The following is a 19,423-nucleotide window of genomic DNA, read 5'->3' as shown; positions in this document are numbered from 1 at the left end:
TACTCCTCAATCAACTTAGTCTTCTACTCCACAGTCAACTGAGACTTCTACTCCACAGTCAACTGAGTCTTCTACTCCTCAATCAACTGAGTCTTCTACTCCACAGTCAACTGAGACTTCTACTCCACAATCAACTGAGTCTTCTATTCCTTAATTAACTGAGTCTTCTACTCCACAGTCAACTGTGTCTTCTACTCCACAATCAACTGAATCTTCTACTCCTCAATCAACTGAGTCTTCTACTCCGCAGTCAACTGAGTCTTCTACTCCTCAATCAACTGAGTCTTCTACTCCACAATCAACTGAATCTTCTACGCCTCAGTCTACAGAGTCTTCTACACCATGTACTGTTACAAATTGTCGGGACAATTATTGGGCTGGTTCTATCATTGCAATACAAACGAATATTATAATTCAAGCACGAGTCGTTGTGTAACTACGAGACCAACAGATTGCTGAAAAATTAACTTTAATTAAATTATTATTACACCTAAACTTTATTAAAAGACGCGAAAATATATAATTATTGAAGATCTAAAAATTACGTATTAGACGAAGTAAATTCATTGGACTTTTCATGTAAGACATTCCCTTTTCTTATCACTTGGGCAATTTTATTGTATCCACTTCTCAAGCATCAGAATCCACACCATTTCTTGTGAATCATAATCATAAAAGTCCGTCGATTATTATTTTATGAGATGCAATTTAACTTGAGATGAGGTTTGACAAGCCAATTTTCAAAATAATTAATTAACAGAAACGAAAATAAATTTGTAAGAAATTCATTTTTTAAATGTTCATACTATATTATATTTATTATTATTTAATTTGAGTACATGGTTATTTTTGAAAATATATTGTTCTTGTAGATATAGTATTTATGTTTCTGTACTATTTAAAATTTATGTACAAGTGGCTGGCTTGGTATACACACATGCATCACCGTTAAAGTATCCTTGCTTATCGTTAACTATCAAGCAGTTCTTTACCGTTCCTCTATTCCTATAGCAAAAGATATATCTAAAATTAAGATAGACAAAACATATAAATCTCTATAAATTGATCCAAATTTAAGATGTAGAAATAATATATAATTTATCAATTATATAAGGAACTTATTGTTATTAAAGTATTGGTTACCAGAAAAAGAAATATCTTTAACTTCATCTTTCAAACTGCAAAGCGTTTTCCAAAACTCGAACATATTTTAATCTACGGCAGGCATTATGTTAGTCAATAAATTATTTTTGTGATTATTGGTTTATTTGGCCTGCACCATAAACTAAATCTGTAATCAACTTTTTTTTTTAATATTTTTCTTGATAATAGAACAATAATTTAATTTTATGGTGAAAACATTGAATAGATTGGACGACGTACACCTTTTTATCTTTCCTACAATTCATTCATTGTGCCAATATTTTTTTTTAGCAATGAAAGGTTACAATTTCTGCGATCCCCAATCTTTATAATCATAATCCATTCACAAAGTGAGAGTGTGTGTACAATCATAATTTCCCCATTAAAAGGCGATTCAGTGACTCGAATTCCGTCATTATTATTCTGACCTCTTAAAGAAGCAAAACAAGATGAACGGGATAAAGCCGTTGCTAACCGTAAGTGAAATCTAGGAATAATATTTAACAATACTCATTCTTTGTTGGTTTCAGTTGGTAATATTCATAGCTGTCCTTGAAGTAGGCAACTGCGCAAATGATGATAGTTGTAGCGATTGCTCACTTACCGGCCTTGTCTATGCTTGCGTGGATGAGTTCACTTATGGAGTCTGCTATGGCACGTTTGTCGTTGATCCCAATTCTACAATGGCATGTCCTGATGGCTATTATTGTAGTATAGAGGATGGGGTCTTCTGTTCAGCCCAAGAAGTCTCCTCTGTATGTTTGTTGAAACTCTCTTAGTGGGTTTTTCTGAACAGAAATCCTTTCTCTTTTAGCCATCTTGTGTACCAAAAGTAAATCCCGATCAGTATTGTACGGAACTTAATAAAACAGGTTATTTCCGCGTAGAGAGTGATACAACTTGCAAGGAGTGAGTAGACTTAATAACACAATTTAAATGATTTTAAATTCATTAATATTATTATCTTTATAGTTATGTATACTGTTACAAATTGTCCGGACAATTTTTGGGCTGGCTCTATCATTGCAATACAAACGAATATTATAATTCAAGCACGAGTCGTTGTGTAACTACGAGACCAACAGATTGCTGAAAAATTAACTTTAAAAAAAAACCATACCTAAAAATATATATTTATTTATTTAAGGATGCAAAAATTACGGATATTATGAAATAAATTCAATGGACTTTGCATATAAGACATTCCCTTCTTTTTACCACTTGAGTAATTTTATCGTGGATCCACTTCTCAAAGATCAGAATCATCACCAGTTCTTGTGAATCATAATCATAAACGTCCGCTGAGCTGATTATTACTTTATGAGCTGCCATTTAACTTGAGAGGAAGTTGGCTAATAATCAAAATTTGACAAGCCAATTTTCGAAATCATTTATTGACTACACCGAAAATTAATTATATAGAGATTTATTTTTTTTTAATGCTCTTTATATTTATAATAGAGAAATATTTTCATTTTATGGTCAAAAATATTACGAATAGATTAGACGAAAGATGTACAGACTGTTATCTTTCACTCATTGTGTCAATATTATTGTTTGCATTTATGTCAATGACAGTTTACCACTCATTGCGTTTGAGTTCAAATTTCATCCCATTGATAAGGGTATATCCATCTAAGTAGAACTGAAAAATATCATAAATATTGAATTGTGAACATCTTTTCTTAACATACATACGTGTTAATGTCTTCAAACTCTTTTAAAGAAATTGGATCCAGCGGGGTTAAAATAAAATGCTGTACACAAAAAAAATTAGCTTAATATGTTAATATTTCTTTTCAAAAATAATGATTCTTGTTTTTAATTTTTATTGCGTTTTTAAATGTTGGTCAATAAATTACTTTAATTTGCATTAATGATGTATAATTATTGGATTACGTTTGTATAAATATATAATATATATTCACAAATTGAAGGCGCATTTGTTAGCTGTAAGCTGTTAGCTGTAGTATACAAAATGTAGGAATATATTCGAGTTCAGAGTTTGTAAAATACATAAATAAAATATAGTAAACTTTTGATCTGTTGCTCCTACACACATATGTATATATATATATAGAGGGAAGCCTTATATTCTGGACGTCATGAACATACATTTCGGTATTGGTTACACAATAAGTGTGTAGTCTAGGTAATTATGAATTCGCACAGTTTCCGTACTTAGTCTTCGTTCAGTTACACAAACACAAATACAAATACTAATATATACATATGCATATATAAACTATATCTAATTGTATAACACAACATACATAAACATTAAACATATGTAGATGTAAACGCTCTTAACTACGTATACAAAGTTCAGACTTGTGTGTCTGGTTCTTAAGGCAAATCATAGCATTTAATAAGCACTTAAGCTAAAGGCATATATATAAATTCGTTACTCTCTAAAACGAAATAATACTTCGTTGTCAGCAAATGCATTTAATTAATGTACTAGTATTTGTCCAAAGCTTTAGACGCAGCCATATTCATACCAAATGCTATTGCTTTTATCTTCATTACGCTTGCGCAACGCTTTATCGTCCTGGTTCGCGGAGCCAGCGACGCTGCCGCCACTGCCACTGGCCTGCAGCAGCGGATTCTGATCGTTGTTGTTGGATGCGGCACCACCGATCGTTGTATTAATCCTATTGTACATCAGAAATGTAGCCGGACTCTCGTTCTTCTGTGGCGTCTGTGGCTCGGCGGCTGCGTTGGCAGTATTTCCACTATTACTTGGCGTTGGCGTTGAGGTGGCCTGAGGTTGTTGCAATTGCTGCGGAGTTGCGTTGCTATTAGAGCCAGCTTCGGTCAACTTTTGATGCTCGTCAATTAGGTAAACAGTGCGACGTGAACCCGCTGTACCGAGTGTCAAACTGCTGCCAGTTACATCAGGCGCTTCCAGACTGCTGCAAACAAGTAATTGTTTATTTGGTGTTCATAGCAAAGTCAAGCGAATAGCAAGTTAGGGGATAAACATAAATACAACATTGCAACACAATGCATGGGAAAATGGGAGCGGGGAAACATTATTTGCTAGTGGATAGTATGGGAGAGAGTATGTTAAACATTGAAAAGCGCATACCCGTGCACGCTATTTCTACGTGAGTTACTCAAATCCGTACGTTTCTGTGCCTGCAGGCTACTTCGCACAGTACCGCCGCGTTGAATCGAACTATCCAGTAAATCGCTGATATATGTATGTACATATAAAATGTGCAAGAGTGTAGAAGTGCGTGTGTGCGTGTATAGTTGTTGTGTATAATACATGTAAATAGAACAAGAGACAAGAGCCATAGACCAACTAAACTTTAACTTTACTATTTCTAATCTGCCACTTACCGTTGCAGGCTCTGACGCAAAGGCATATTACGTTGGAGCAAATGAGTATCTGAAGCAATAGAGAGCGGTTCCTCGTTGCTGTTGTCGGATTCGTTGCCACCCGATTCAGACCCAATCACAAACTGTGAACTTGTCCGAGCATCATCCACCCAAGACCGACGATTCTGTAATCATAAACTGGTTAATATTTGATTTGAGTTGAGACTAGCATTTTGCTTACCCGACTGGGCACCTTGTTCATCAATTCGGAGCTGGCCTTCTTCACACGTCGCACCAGGCTGCTGGCAAATGGTTTTCTGTAAAATAGAACGAGTTAGTATTGTGTTGACAAGTGGATTATTAAACGTTCTTCAATAAAAATTATTATATAACTTCCTTAAGCCGAAGCTAGTTATGCTCTATTATAATATTAAAATATTTACTTTTTTTGAACGGTGGTCTCTGATTTTTTGTAATGTTCCATGATTTTCTCTTCAAGCTTTTCCTTCTGACGCTTTAGGCTGTGCACACGTTCCGTGTAGTTCTTTTCCTCTTCGTGGAAATGCTTTTTGTCCTCTAGAGAAATGGCCAACAGTTCTTGATACTGCGACAGCAGTTGCGACACATTATCCATCAATGCCTTACGCTCCGAATCCAAGTCAGCATTGTTCTGTATCAGCATCTGAACAATAAAAGCATTAATTGGTTTAAAAAATCTTTGGCACTTAAAGTGTATTGAAACTTACCTCACAACGTTGCTGTACCTTGGAGTACTCGATCTGCAATAGACGGACCTGATCTTGTTTGGCATTCAGCTCACCAGTAAGTTCTGTGTTCTGTAATTTAAGACTGCTATGCTCCATGCGAATCATCTTGTACTGTTCCTGAATGTTCTTGTACTCGTTCTTAAAGCGATCACTAGTGGCGAACAAATTACGGAAATCATCGGTCAATTTAGAGTGCTCAGTGCGTAGAATTGCGAGATCTTCGTGACAGGTTTTCATAGTACTCGTCTGTGTGGTCAAGTCCTCGATGCGTTGCTCCTGCTCCTGAATAGTTTCGCGTGCATCGCGTGTTTCTTGCCGCAAATCGCGCACTGCTGCCTTCAACTGCTCTTTGTCCTTGTTGAGAGATTCATACTCCGCTGACAGTTGATCATGCAGACACTGCAGAGTCACCTGATCCTGCAGAGCATGTTTGTGCTCCTGCTGCAACGCATCAATGTCCTTCAACAGTGTATCCTTCTCAGCGGCCAGCTGCGAATTCGCCAGCTGCAATGCCACATGCTGCGTATTCAGCGATGTTATTTGCGAACCTAACGCAGCCACATCCACGCTAAGTCGTGCATTCTCCGTTTGCAGCTGAGTGTTACTCTCTTGAAGTCGCAACATTTCCGCCGATTCGCGTGCTGGACTTAGTCGCACCATGTGCTCAAATCGTAGTTCTTGCGCTGAGGGCACAGCAGCTGACAACTCAATGTTCTTTTCTACTGTAAATATCTCCTGGCGATGACACAGCACACACATGTCCGACTTGACGCCCGCCTCCGACCTTTCCTGTTGCTGCTCACGATTCACATTCAACATTATCTCACGCACCGTTTTGAAGGTTTCAGGATTGCGCACCAATTTCTCTACCACATGCTCGACATTCAGCTCGTTGGGTTCACCATCGACCTCATTGACATCGAGTCCCAGCTTCTCGAGATTATGGCGTACCTTCTTCGTGACTAGCGTGCCATTAACCAGATCGTTGCGCAACGTGCTAATCATTTCCTGATCAATGTTGCGTTGTGAGCTTAACTCTTGGTTCTGTTTCTCCAGATCCAAAAGCTTTTGTTGCATGACTTCCGCTTCATCTTGCGCCTTTGTCATGCGCAATAATTCCTTGGCTTGTGTATCTAATCGATTAATGGATTCATCTAGCTGCACCGACTTTTCCTCGCTGCTCTCCTTTAGCTTTGTCACCTCCTTCAGCAGACTGGCATTCTCACGCTCGTAGGTGTTCACTTTAGCCTCAATCTCGTAGAGCCGTTGCTTAGTTTGCTCAAACAGTTGCGTCTTCTCCACGTACTGTTCCAGCTCCTTGGTCTTGCTTTCCGTAAGGCGCTCCAAGTCATCGGCACGCCGTTGAATGCTGTCGTTAAGGGTTTGAATGCGTTGTTTCTCCTTATTAAGGGTCTCCACATGTTGCTCGGCATCCGAGAGTTTCTGACGATCGGCATCACGTTCGAGGCTCTGGCGATCATAGCTTTTCTGTCGATTATCGACAGCATCCTGCAGTTTCTTATTCTCCTCTAATGCGTTCTTGAACACGCTCTCTAGCTCCACATTTTGCTGTGTCAATCTTTGTATATTCTCCTGCATTTGCTCGATCTTCAATGACAATTTCTTCTTTTCCTTTTCCAGCTCGAGCATTTTACTGGTCGATTCATGGAAACTGCTCTCCTTCAATTGTTCCAGAGTAGCAGTTAGGCGACGATTTTCCAGCTCTAGTTTTAGTGCACGAGTTTGTGCGTTGTTGGTGAGCTGCTCGGACAAACTGTTGTCACCCGAATTGCATTCGTCGTCATTGTCCGAAAAGGATTTGTCAATTTCCTGCGTTGAGTTCAGATTTTTGGCAACCAGCTGCAGCTGAGCGTTTTCCTCCAGCAACTCCTCTAGCTTCGTACGGTCCACATCTCGCTCCAGTGCCATATCATTTAACTTTTGCTTGTACTTGATGATCTCCGTCTCCAAGGTGATAACGTGCTCCGAACGTTTGCGGGATCGCTGTAGTTGTTCTTCTAGCATTTCTCTAAAAGTGTAACAATTTGTTTAAGTTATTCCATATTTTCAGAATGTGAACTATTTACTTGGATTCAAGAAGCACGCGATTATCCTCGCGCAACTCTTCAACACGCGATTTGTAAAAGTCAGAATCGCCTAGTTTCTCGCGATACTTTTGCACCTCAATCTCCAGACGATCGGCACGTTCAGCACGCTCCCGCAATATGTCCACCTCATCTCGATAGGCTGCCGCACGCTTTGCCTCCGTAAACCAATCCTGGCTCTGTATTCGATTGAAGTATATTAATTATGTTGAATAATTGATAAGTAAGGCAAACTCACTTCTTGACGCAGCTTATCAAAGCGCAGCTTCTTGTCGTCCAACTCCTCACGCAACTCCAGCAAATTTTCCGATTTCTCCTCACTGCAAATAAAGATAATAGTTAAAGTTTTACTGCTATAGTTAAGAACATTTATTACTCACAGCTCCTGACGTAATTTGCGGTTCTTTGATCTTAAGTCAGCACACTCGACGGCCAAGTGATTACTCTCTGAATTGGAGGATGAGGATGGTGTCGAAGTTGCTGTGCCGCTGGAGGGTGAACGTGGGACACTGACGCCCTGACCACATTCAGCACCATCGCTTGCATTCAGCTCGGGTTCAACGCACACGGTTTCAATCCACTTCAAGTACATGTGATCTCGTTCCTTGGTTAAGCGCATAATGTGACCATACATATTCTCGGGGGTGAGACGTTCCAGTGAGTCCTCGGTGAGCACCAGACTGTGGCTATCGGTGACCTGTTTGATAAGCGCCACAATCGCATGTTGCGTCTCCAGATCCAGCTCCTTGATGCGTGCAATAAACAGCTGTTTGTTAGGACACTGCACCGCTGCACCCAGCAACAGCGTCAGCAATGTTTTCATCTGTTCCAGACCATGTTTACTCTCCGGATAGTAGCCCAACATGTAGGCATCGGGCAGCACCAAAATAGTCTGGCCCAGCTCGTCCTCGAATAGCGCCTTTAAGTTGCGCACGATGCACTCAAAGTTTTTGGCTCGTGCCACGCTCAGAGAATTCCCACTGAGATCGGTCAGCAGTTCGCTGGGATTGTTCTGGGGCTCCGGATCGATCTGGAGCCAAACGCTGTGTATTATGATGCCATCCAGCAGCGAAGTGTAGCCGGCCAGAAGTTCGGCACGTGGAAGGCATGATTCCAACTGAAAACGAAAGATGAATATGATGCGTTGGCAGTCGATAACGATTACGATAGACAATTACAATGCTTGACAACTCAATTAAGAACACACAATTCCCTTATGTGAAAGGTGCACTGAACTCGAAGAGCTCAATAGCGGAAAGGTTTGCCCGACTGTTAGATACCCTATCGTCTAACTAGGCCTAGCTTTGGGGGAATTCCCGTTTCGTTTATATAGCATTTAGGCTTTTTGGGAAATTAATATGCTAAGCACAGCGATATTATCATTTTATGATACCCCAATTTAACGCGTTTTATGTGAAAAGGGTATAAAAAGCCGGTCGAGCATTTCTTACAGTTCTCGCGAATGGAATGGCAAACAAAAGGCTGCCGACAATGCTGCTAATGACAGCATAAAAAAGAAGAGAATAGTTGTTGTTGTTCTAACTGCTGTTGTTGTACTGTAAATGGTAGCAACGCCACAGTTACAATGACCTTGGGGGCTACGGAAATCTATGCAAGTAGTTATGCTTGTATGTGTATGCATTGTTAATAATGTGTGTGTGTGTGTATGTAAATTGAACACTTGAATATATTTGTTGTACATATGCCAATCACGTTGCTATTCAGCTGCCCTCTTATGAGCATGTCGAGCATGTTTATTTACTCACCCAAGAAACGAGCGCTCCATTTATGAATTCGTCAATTTCCATTGGTGTTGCGGTTGCCGTGCCAGCCATGTTGTTGTTGTTGTTGTAGTTTTACCTGCCTGTTTGTCTTTCTGTATGTATGGATGTGTGTGTGCGTGCGTGCGTGCTCTGGTGTAAGGGGGCGACGCCGCTGCTGCACCTGCAACTGCACCTGCCGCAGTTGTCAATACAGCAGCTCTAGCAACAGCGACTTTATGTTGCTAATTCAATTGCCGTCGCGACAGCTCTTCACAGCCTCCAAATCATTACACTTGCTAACAAATACATATGTACACACGCACACACACATGTACTCGCGCACGCATATAAACAGAAACAAGCAAATAAACAATCGCAAATTTTAAGCCAAAAAGTTTACGTATTGTTTTTTGCGTAGATAATTGCCACGGAGCCGTTCTTTTAGTTATAAAAAACACACGAAACGAGTATTAACGCCAGGTTTATTTATTTTTATTTGTTTTTTTGTAGCGAAAACACCTGGTTGCGCTTGCTGTAAATTGAGATTGTCGTTCAACTGGTTCGTTTAGTTTGTTTGCTCATTTTACTCGAAAAATGGCTTGTTCAAGTCGTTCGTATCTCTGGAACTATTTACTTGAATTAAAAAAATGTGCTGCACAACTCTAAAAATATGGTCAATCGATATATTAACTGTTGAATGCATGCTCAATAGAATTTAAATATAATTTTGCAAAATTGAAATGGAAAATAATAATTTTGATATTAGCAATCTGCGTATGGATAAAATAGGCATATCATTCGGAATCGATTTTATTATTATTATCGAAATGTTTCGATAGATGCGCAGCTGGTTCAATACTTTGCATGACTGGCAACCCCGCGAGTTAGTTGCCGTTGACATTTCTTAGCGCCCAAAGCTTATTTTGTGTGGAATGTCTTGGCTAATACTGACGAACGGATTATTTAACGCTCCGTAAAAATGGCTGCAACGATTGCAAATCAAAACTGCAGACTACGAAAAATACATTGTTAAACTGAAAGTTAATTAAAAAAAACAAAGAAAACGCATTCGAAAAAGTATTGAAAACGAATTGTATCGACGCGAATACGCGAAGTATTGAGTGCGTAAAGTTGAAGGCGGCTGCCTATATATAGAAACTTCTATATATGCACAGATAATTGCAAATAGGTTAAATATTTAGTATACGGATATGGGCAATCAACCGGGTAAACTGCAGACAGTACAAACTGGACGGCCCAAAAAGAATGTGCATTGGAAATCGGCAGGCAAGTTTTTCGAAATGCAAAAGAAAAATAAACTGTGAAATTGTTAAAATATTCGTATTCCCGAGATTCCACATAGAAAATATCTCTAATTGGCTGTGAGAGCGCACATAGTCCACATACGCTTAGTTGGTGGGAGCGCTAGAAATTTGGTTATTTTTAGCCACTCGCACACTCAAGTGGTTGCCGTTTGGTCCGTTTGGTCTTTTTATACCCGCGTTCCTAATGGATGGGCGGGTAGTATAAGTTTGTGTTAAGCCAGAATGTGTTTTACAGACAAAAGAATACAATAATGTATAAATTTTCTTCTTCGAGCCAATAGGGTATGTCTCATTTCCGTCACTTGTCCGCCTTCCGCACAAACTCCGTAATCTTAAAGATGTCTCTAAATTTGCCGACAATACTCATAAGTTCCTTTGAACTATTGTTTTAGAATCAATCTACACTCATTCCTCCTTCTCTTGTAAGCGTATAAAAAATAAACAAAATAATTTTAAACACTGTTGATACACTCATTTATATGTACTTCGTTCTGAGCAAATCGGTATCTCATAGTTGAGCATTTTTGCGCTTACCATTCTGTCATGTTGTACATTGTTTTTCTATGTTCAATCTTTGGCCTGAAATTCTCAAGACAGCAAAGTAATGTTTTCAAAGAGCGCGAGAGTTTTCGTTTGCTTCTGAGTGATTGAGTGCATTATTTACATACCTGTGATTTCTGATTTCATGATGCTTTTTTCAGAACGACCCTCGCCACCGGGTCGTCCGATACTGACGCCACTGGCGCTCTCAGAGCAGCAGCCCGATGTTGTCAACTTGCGTTGGGATCGCCCGCTGCTGGACGGTGGCTCTCCCATCACTGGCTATACGGTTGAACAGCGTCGCGTCGGTTCGCCACATTGGGTGCGTGCCACGCCCACTCCAATCGATCGCTGTGAGATCCAAATTAGCGGATTGGAGCCGGGCTGGCGATACGAATTTCGTTGCTTTGCCGAGAACATTGTTGGACGCTCCGATGCCAGTGAATTGTCCGATCCATTGACTGTCACTCTGCAAAGGAATGCGATTAGTGTACCGCGTTTCGTTGAGGAGCTGGTGGATATGAATGCCGTAGAGGATGAACGCATTGAGTTCCGTGTGCGCGTTCTCGGTGAACCACCGCCGGAGATCAACTGGTTCAAGGATGGCTACGAGATTTTCAGCAGTCGCCGCACTAAAATTGTCAATGAACATGATGCCAGCGTTCTCATCATACACCAGGTGGCGCTAACCGATGAAGGCGAGATCAAATGCTCGGCCACCAATCGAGCTGGCCATGTGGTCACCAAGAGTCGTCTTCTGGTGCAGGCGCCACCCAAGATCCGTCTGCCACGCACCTACGAGGATGGCCTCATTGTCGAGGCTGAGGAAGTGGTGCGTCTCAAGGTGGGCGTAGCTGGTCAGCCACCACCAGCCATTACTTGGCTGCATGAGGGTGAAGTTATTGTGCCTGGCGATCGCTTTGAGGTGTCCAACACGGAAAAGAACTCACTGCTAAAGATCGACAATGTACAGCGGGCAGATCGTGGTGAGTACATGGTGCGTGCCTGGAACAAGCTGGGCGAGGATATTGCCTCCTTTTTGGTCACGGTGACTGCACGACCGAATGCGCCTGGTACTCCAAAGCTTAACATGTCCTTTGGCAAGTCGGCGACGCTGTCGTGGACGGCACCCTTGGATGATGGTGGCTGCAAGATTGGCAACTACATTGTCGAGTATTTTCGCATTGGATGGAACGTGTGGTTGAAGGCGGCGACGACGCGTGCTCTAAGCACCACACTCCACGATCTGATCGAGGGATCTGAGTACAAGTTCCGTGTTAAGGCGGAAAATCCTTATGGACTCAGTGAGCCCTCGCAGGAGTCGGAGCTGCTCTTCATACCGGATCCCAAGCGTGGTATCACCAAACCCAAATCGGCTACACGAATTGCCGGCGATGAAAAGGACAGAGATAAAGACAAGGACAAAGGAAAACCGGTGCCTCCACGACGTAAGACGTTGTCGCCACCGCGTCCACATGCGGATGCTGCGACCAGCATGTCTGCGTCGCCCAAGCAATCTCCAAGGGGATCACGAAAACCGACTCCACAGTTGATCGATAGTGAGCAACTGCGTCACGAGATGTCCTACGGTACTTCAGATCAGGCGCTTAAGATGACTGTGCGCAAGAGTCCCTCATTAAGCAGCGCAGACTCAACTGCAGCTCATGGCAGCCGACCTGGCTCCAATCCTAAACTCAATTTAACGCTAATTACCACAACAGCTTTGGTGGATAAAGTGGAGCCGGAACAGATACAGCCTAAGCCATTAAGGTCCCCAACAGCAACGTCACCGCTAAAATTGTTCAACCCGAAACCCGCAGTCCAAAAGGATAAATCCCCAGGACGTCCAGCGGCAACCAAGCCACCGCCATTGCCACAGCCACCTCAATCTAAACCAGAGCTTTCACCACGTCAACCTACGCCTCTGCGAAAAAGTCCTACGCCACCGGAACCCATTAAATCTACGCCTGCCCTGCAGCGTAGTGCTGAACCCGTCACGTTGGGCGTTAATCAAAATGTCAGACGTTTCTCGGGCCACGCGCTAAGTCCGGCCAAACATGTGCCGGCGCTGGCCATTGCTATTGCCACCACTGCCAAAGTGAGCGAAAAATTGCCGACAATTGAGATTAGTGCTCCACCAGTTCAATCGCCCGCTCCCGAGCCCCTGGTGCCGGAAACTCCCACATCGGAGCCAACGCCACCAGTGACGAAGATGCGACCACAAAAACCAGCAGATAAACACGACGAGGTCCACACCAGCAACGAGTTTATGTTGGTGGTCTTCGACAAGAACAGCAAGGTCAAGGACAAAGACAGTAAGTAATAGGAGTTCTATTAATCTCACTTGTTATAAAATCTACTAAATTCCACTCATAGAAGAGTGATGAAACTGCTTTGATTGAATTTCCCGAACTAAGCTTTTTAAATACCCCTGGTAGCAATTCTTTTAAATTCCTTGGGCATTCCACTTAATTCCCCTCATACCAACTCGTCTAATACGTTTGCAATTCTCTTTTTGCCAATTCAAGAGCAAGATTCCTTCGAGCTGGAATTAGAGGACGCTATACAACCGCCACCGATTTCGATATCGGCTCCCGATTTGGCTTTCTTGGAGTTTACCAACTTGCACACTACCTTCCCGCTGCGTCGTTCTGTGAGCTCTACGGAGCTGCTCTACGAACGTGCCATGGCACGATTCTATGAGGCTGTTGAACTGGAACAGGCATCCAAAACCAAGGGCAAGACAACGGCACCAACACGTGAGAAGGTAACACCACAAGTTAGCGCTCCAGCGCCGACAGCGACGTTCCGTAAGCGCTTGGGTTCCATGACTGAAGCGGAGCGTGCATCCTTTGAGCGGCGAAGCGAACTGCGTCGTCAATCGGCGGACATGGTGCCAATGGGACGTAAATGGGACTCGCGAGAGGACATTAATGTAGGTAACACAAAGAACCTCACACGAGCCACAACGGCATTCCTGTTATCCGAGCAGCAAAAAGACAGCCGCGAGGAGGAGCAAGAACAAGAACTGGAGGAGGATGAGGATCGAACGGAGAGCACAGCCGAAGACAGTGAGGAAATGGAGGACATGGACGAGGAACAGCGACAGGGCTACGATCTGGGCTCCGATTACACTGAGAGCACAGCGTCGTCAGAGCAGGACTCAATTGAACAATTTAAGAGGGAGTTGTTGGCGCGCACACGTTCGCCCAGTCCCCGAGACTTGGAGACCTATCATCCACGTAACATGGGTGCCGGAACCTTCACGCCTTACCGAGCTCCGACCCCTGAACAAGCAGCCGTTGTGCTCACCCGTCCAATGCCGTTGCCAAGTCCTGACTTTGTACCAAAGCCTATATTGAAGCGCTCCTCTAATGAGCACATGGAACAGTCTGCTAGTCAGCCCAATAGTCCCACACCAGATGGAAATGGGAACTGCAACACTAACATCCCACCCAGCTTTGCTCCTGCGCCAAATGCCAGTAATCTGAAACTTGATCTGGCGAAGGGCATCAAGTCGTTCTTTAATAGGGATAAACGCACTGCTACCGAGAAGAATACCGAGGCCAATGAGGAGATATCCAATCCGCTGGAGAAAACAAATGCGGCAGCAATTGCTGCAGACCTCGAGATAAAACGCAAAGCCAAAGAAGAGGAAGAATTGCGACGCCAGGAAGAGCAACGTCTGATGCAGGAGGAGGCACATGCTGCCGTTGATCACTACAGCGATCTGGTACGTCAGGTGAGCAGCACCCACAAATATCATACGCCCCTCTACCTTGACCGTGATGAACTGAAACGTGCTGCTGCCCGAGCTGGTGATGATGAGGACGATGATGCTGGTGCCGCCGAGGAGCATCAACAACGACGTGCCCAAAGTCCCGATCACGATGATATGTTGCTGGCACCGCCGACTGCCGGCCGGGAGCGTCGTCTATCTATAACGGAACGAGAACAGCTTGTCCATGTGCGTGATATGGCCAGCAGACATGCGATGCACAACGTAAGCAAAACGCCTGAGACGCCTGCGAGCGATCAAGCACAACTAGAGGAGCCAGAATACCCCACGGTGTTGGTGGTGCCGCCGCCCAAGTTAAAGAAAAAGCACGCTGATGATGCGGATGCCGTAAACGAAAATGTAATGAGCGAAATTGTTGAAGCGCGTCCCGATGCACGAGGGCGCACCCGCCTGGTAAAGGTCAAACGGGTAATTAAACGACGTGTGCCCTCAAGCACACGATCCCGCGATGCCTCACTTAGCAGACCACCACCACTGTCCACAGTGGGCAACAGCATCGTACCCATGGATCGAGCTTCGCAGACAGCACTGCTTCTCTCCGCTGTGGATCGTGAGCTCGTGGAGAAGGCGGCCACATTGGCGCTGATGCAGTCGCGATCTGAAGAGCAAGCCCATGAGAAGGTGCGCTCTGCGCTCAGCTACTCAACGGATTTGGTGCTCTTCCTGGTCGCCTGCTATGTGTATCTCTTCAAGGACGCACGCCTTGTACTGCCGATTCTCGCCCTAATGATATATCGACAGTTGGGCGAGGCTCTGCGGGGTTACATACCGAGCTGGCTGCGTCGCAAGGGCAACGACGAAGGCACCTAAGAGATCCGATCCTGAGTTCGCAATGCGTTTATCAGTTAAGTTAGTTCTTATCAATCAATTTAACGACTTGTATACAACTCTTGTACGTATTTTAAGCTTAAGTTCTACAAGTTCTGCTCTACGACGAACTTTTTCTATGAATAACCCTACGTTTACGGTCCTCAACAAAATGAATAGTTAACCGATCCAACAGATATGCATTATAACTATTTGCTAATTTTTTCTAAGTCCGGTTAAGATTTGTTGATATCCAAAAACTACAATTTTCATTGTCCTATAAAAGAGATTTTCCCAATTATAATTTTAGCTTTTCCGAATATAGAACCAAATCTGTTTATATTAGACTGATAATAGAGGTTTATTCTTTAATTTATTTATGTATTCAAGCTGAATATTCTTTTTTTCTTTCAATTTTCAATAACATATATATTTTATTTATTTGTCCGATTGCTTTTTTCCGTTGTAATCAAGCTTAAAGTAAATCCCTATTTCTGTAATTTAAACTTAATAATCATATGCTTATTTGCTTTGGATATCGGTTATCTATATATATATTTCTACGTCTTATTTAAGGTCGCTTTCGTTGTGTGTTTGTGTCTAGAATTTAATGTTATACTTATCTACTACATATGTATATCGTATTGTGTTCGTTTGAGGTTTATTCGTCGGTCTTCTGGATTGTTGCTCATTTACTTTGGAGAATAAAGCACACAAAAACAAAAATTACTCATACGTCAGATAGTTCCGGTGAAAGATTAAGAATCCCACTATAAACAGATCGAATGGGATCTGGTCTCGTGTTATCAGGCTAAATGTTTACGACTCTGCGACAAATTTCGTTTCTTCTTATCTGATAGCCAAGAATTCAAAGAATCATCGGGGAAAGTGGTATAAAAAGCCATGCAGATCATTACACAAAGATCATGCAGTCATGAGGGCTACTACCGTTGGAATCTTGTCGCTCTGCTTGGTCATTGGGCTTAGTGCCGGCGTCGTCATGCCCAATGGCGGTCATTTTGCGGCACCCTTCGTACCCACCACAGATCTAGCACAGGAACTGATGGAGATCTACAGTCTGATACAGTTTAAACCGATGAATCAACTGCTTGTGCGTTACCTGATCAACGACGCACAGTTCCAGGCCTTTGTGCGCATTCTCAACAGCAATGAAGGATTCACAGCACGCTGGCGTCTACGGTCCCAGCCAGAAATTGTAATGTTTCTGCAGTGGGTGAACCAACAACTAGCTCTATCGCGAGGCAAGTTTGAATTGGAGGACATGGAAATGTGTGTGACTCTGGTGAATCGTTATCCCTACTGGTCGGGCACTGTCTCCGGCTGGGCAGGATTCCTTAGCGAACTTGAGATGTACTTCCCACAGTATGCCATACAGGCACACATCCAAGCCAAGTTACAGCTGCCGGGCATTTTTGCCGAGTTCTGGAGTCGTCTGCAGGCTCTTCAAGTGGTCTACGAACGTTGGCTCGCTATGCCCTCAACCCAAACTGTGGTCAACGAGTTACAGGCAGCGGGCATCGATCAAATCCATTTGGATACATTGATTCGTAATCTTTTCGGCTGGAATACAATTAATGGCACCACAACAGCTGCTCCAGGCACACCATCCCTCACTCCTACGGTGGCTCCTGGTGCTGTTATGCCACCTGGATTGATACTTTAATCAGCTGTCAATATATCTAAAATATATTTGAATAATCATTTGAACTAGCAGAATTAACAGTTTTCTATAAGACAAGAACTAATCTAGGCTCAGAACTTGAGCTTGCCCAGCGAATCCGAGACTTTTGTGGTATTAGCCGGTGGCTTTCTGCTGTTTTTTAATCGACGGCACTGAAGGCTTTGGCTTCTTCACGACCATATCCTTGTGCAGTTCCTTAAGCGTGGCATCTACCTTCTCCTGCTTGGACTTGACAGTCTCTTTGATCTGAAATACGGAAATTATAGTAGGTTTGTTGTAATCAGGAATAGGGCTTGGGCTCACCTGCTTCAACTTGCCCTGCACTTCCTTTGGTTTCTTTTTGTTGCTCTTGGCATTGTTGACCTTAAACAGGTTCTTGGCTTTCTTCGATTTATTTATTGCCGGCTTTGTTGCGCCTGCTCCAGCACCAGCTGCTTTGCCGGCTCCCGATCCCCCAGCCTTCTTGGCATTTGCCTTATTGCGACCCATCTTGTGCAACTGTAATTATAAAGAAAATACACGATTTTTGTAGATTTCTGTAACAACATACTTTTTTATTGTCAACATCATCAAACACATTTCACTTTTGTAACTGCTTCCGAGATGTCGTCCTGCTCCTCCGCAGCTCGCTTGCGCAACGCCTGTTTTGGAGTTGTCAATAGCTGTCGTGTCAACTTGAAGGATACTCTATACATGTCTTTGTTGGGCGCCACATTACGCACAAAACTAATACCCTGCAGTTCGCTCTCCAAGACAGAACCCAGATTACTTTCCACCAGTTGCCGCACCAACGTCTTGGTGTCCTCACCCTTGGCGAAGGAATAAACATGCACTTGCGGATAGTTCAAGTCCTCGGGCAGTTTGGCGAGTTCTTCCGCTGTATAGAGGCCTCTAAATGCATCCAAAAATTCCACAGCCATCGCTGGTAGATTCATTGTAATGTGTATGCTATAAGCAGTAGGTTTTGTTGCTGCTGCACGCCAGCGTTGCAGCAAATCTTCGCGCAACTCTTGGAGAATAAACTCTCGTCCATCTTTGTTATACATGCGTATCTGAGGCAGGCACTTGTTACGCTTGGCATTGTGCTGCAGCCACTCGAAGCTGACGGGATTCAAATCGTTGGCCAGCACATGGCAACGCTTCTTTGCTGCTGGCACACTGAACGGACCAACACCAGCGAACACATCGTAGAGCACGTCCCCAGGCTGCAGCAGCTTAACAATGCGTTCATGCTCCGTGGACAGTCGTGGATTCCAATACACCTTTGAGAAATCAAACTCAAATGGAATGCCATTCTCTTTGGTTTCCACTTGGTAGTCTGCCTCGCCGCATATTAGTTCCAGCTGAAAATTGCGATAGGTGTTGTCAATGGTAGACGCCTTGTTGACCACCGTGCGACAATTGGGTAGTTTGTCCCGCAGCACCTCGCCAATTAGCTGTTTATACGGTAACAGATGATCCCGCAGATTCAGATGCACGATATGTCCAATGCGCGAGAAGGAGGAGAGACCTTCTTCGTTGGCGGGAAGCACGCTCTTTAATATCTCATTAGCGCTCCAATTTTCGTAGTTCAACTCGAGCTCCGCATGGCAAAAGTTGTCTTCGGTCACCTGTTGCTCAGCTAGCGCTTCTGTGGGCAACGATTGCCAGTTTTTCACGGGCAATGGATGCAGTAGTATTTCACGTCCACTTTCCACCGAGCGCACTGGTTGTAGGTGCTCCATTTTGAGCAGCAATTTCTTGACAAGCGGAATTACACGTTGCACCTGAGACTCAGGCACTTGGAGTCGGGGGATTTGTATGCGTTTTTGGAACTCTGCGCGGTGCAGTTCAGTCATGCCACGCACAGTCGCGGGTGGCTGCAACTCCAGGCAGTCCATGTTTCTGTAGTAGTGTCGGAAGCGCTTGCTTACTCTCAACAAATATGGGATTTTGGGAAGGCGCCACTCGACGATCAGTGCAAACATCAAAAAACGTGCACAAACACGTTACTCTTTTTGAAGTTTTATTTAAGAGTATTTCGTGGATACTTTAATTACAAGAATCAGTCCAATAACTAACTGGGTATTGGCAACGAACTCTCAGTAATTTAAAAATGCACAAATATCTTTTAAATTGTTTACCTTAGTGTTAATTGCAACCAAA

General features: G+C 43.3%; 6 protein-coding genes across 11 annotated transcripts; 3 read left to right on the top strand and 3 right to left on the bottom strand.

Moving 5' to 3' along the window:
- Positions 1 to 1,533: 1,533 nt before the first annotated feature.
- LOC133839861 (uncharacterized) lies at positions 1,534 to 2,569 on the top strand. The gene is made up of 4 exons (XM_062271480.1): positions 1,534 to 1,619; positions 1,674 to 1,898; positions 1,958 to 2,052; positions 2,116 to 2,569. Exons 1-4 carry the CDS (start codon positions 1,593 to 1,595, stop codon positions 2,234 to 2,236), a joined length of 468 nt encoding a protein of 155 aa, XP_062127464.1. The 5' UTR covers positions 1,534 to 1,592; the 3' UTR covers positions 2,237 to 2,569.
- A 100-nt stretch (positions 2,570 to 2,669) lies between these two features.
- On the bottom strand, positions 2,670 to 9,668 carry LOC133839820 (protein Daple). 6 transcript variants are annotated; one of them, XM_062271429.1, is made up of 12 exons: positions 9,109 to 9,668; positions 7,723 to 8,459; positions 7,581 to 7,662; positions 7,325 to 7,521; positions 5,217 to 7,266; positions 4,914 to 5,152; positions 4,712 to 4,787; positions 4,492 to 4,655; positions 4,235 to 4,339; positions 3,645 to 4,058; positions 2,842 to 2,900; positions 2,670 to 2,788 (listed from the first exon to the last, which is right to left on the bottom strand). In XM_062271429.1, exons 1-11 carry the CDS (start codon positions 9,175 to 9,177, stop codon positions 2,888 to 2,890), a joined length of 4,146 nt encoding a protein of 1,381 aa, XP_062127413.1. In that variant the 5' UTR covers positions 9,178 to 9,668; the 3' UTR covers positions 2,670 to 2,788; positions 2,842 to 2,887. The 6 variants fall into 6 exon arrangements, with proteins under 6 accessions (XP_062127413.1, XP_062127414.1, XP_062127410.1 ...); XM_062271430.1 differs by lacking the exon at positions 2,670 to 2,788 and having other exon boundaries at positions 2,838 to 2,900; XM_062271426.1 differs by lacking the exons at positions 2,670 to 2,788; positions 2,842 to 2,900 and having other exon boundaries at positions 2,956 to 4,058.
- Positions 9,669 to 9,995: 327 nt separating this feature from the next.
- On the top strand, positions 9,996 to 16,321 carry LOC133839819 (muscle M-line assembly protein unc-89). Its single transcript, XM_062271425.1, has 3 exons — positions 9,996 to 10,392; positions 11,132 to 13,285; positions 13,499 to 16,321. Exons 1-3 carry the CDS (start codon positions 10,317 to 10,319, stop codon positions 15,577 to 15,579), a joined length of 4,311 nt encoding a protein of 1,436 aa, XP_062127409.1. The 5' UTR covers positions 9,996 to 10,316; the 3' UTR covers positions 15,580 to 16,321.
- Positions 16,322 to 16,485: 164 nt separating this feature from the next.
- On the top strand, positions 16,486 to 17,794 carry LOC133839855 (uncharacterized). The gene has a single exon (XM_062271472.1). The coding sequence runs from the start codon at positions 16,511 to 16,513 to the stop codon at positions 17,258 to 17,260; it is 750 nt and encodes a 249-aa protein (XP_062127456.1). The 5' UTR covers positions 16,486 to 16,510; the 3' UTR covers positions 17,261 to 17,794.
- On the bottom strand, positions 17,266 to 17,767 carry LOC133839863 (uncharacterized). The gene is given in 3 exon segments (XM_062271482.1): positions 17,266 to 17,418; positions 17,420 to 17,524; positions 17,582 to 17,767. Coding segments are annotated over 3 exon segments (360 nt in total). The 3' UTR covers positions 17,266 to 17,349.
- A 26-nt stretch (positions 17,795 to 17,820) lies between the features above and the next one.
- LOC133839832 (tRNA (guanine(37)-N1)-methyltransferase) lies at positions 17,821 to 19,395 on the bottom strand. The gene has a single exon (XM_062271448.1). It carries the CDS (start codon positions 19,243 to 19,245, stop codon positions 17,848 to 17,850), a length of 1,398 nt encoding a protein of 465 aa, XP_062127432.1. The 5' UTR covers positions 19,246 to 19,395; the 3' UTR covers positions 17,821 to 17,847.
- Positions 19,396 to 19,423: the final 28 nt, after the last annotated feature.

This window comes from Drosophila sulfurigaster, chromosome 3 (assembly GCF_023558435.1).
Source record: "Drosophila sulfurigaster albostrigata strain 15112-1811.04 chromosome 3, ASM2355843v2, whole genome shotgun sequence".
Classification (NCBI taxonomy): Eukaryota; Metazoa; Arthropoda; class Insecta; order Diptera; family Drosophilidae; genus Drosophila; species Drosophila sulfurigaster.
This window is presented reverse-complemented; position numbering and strand designations above follow the sequence as displayed.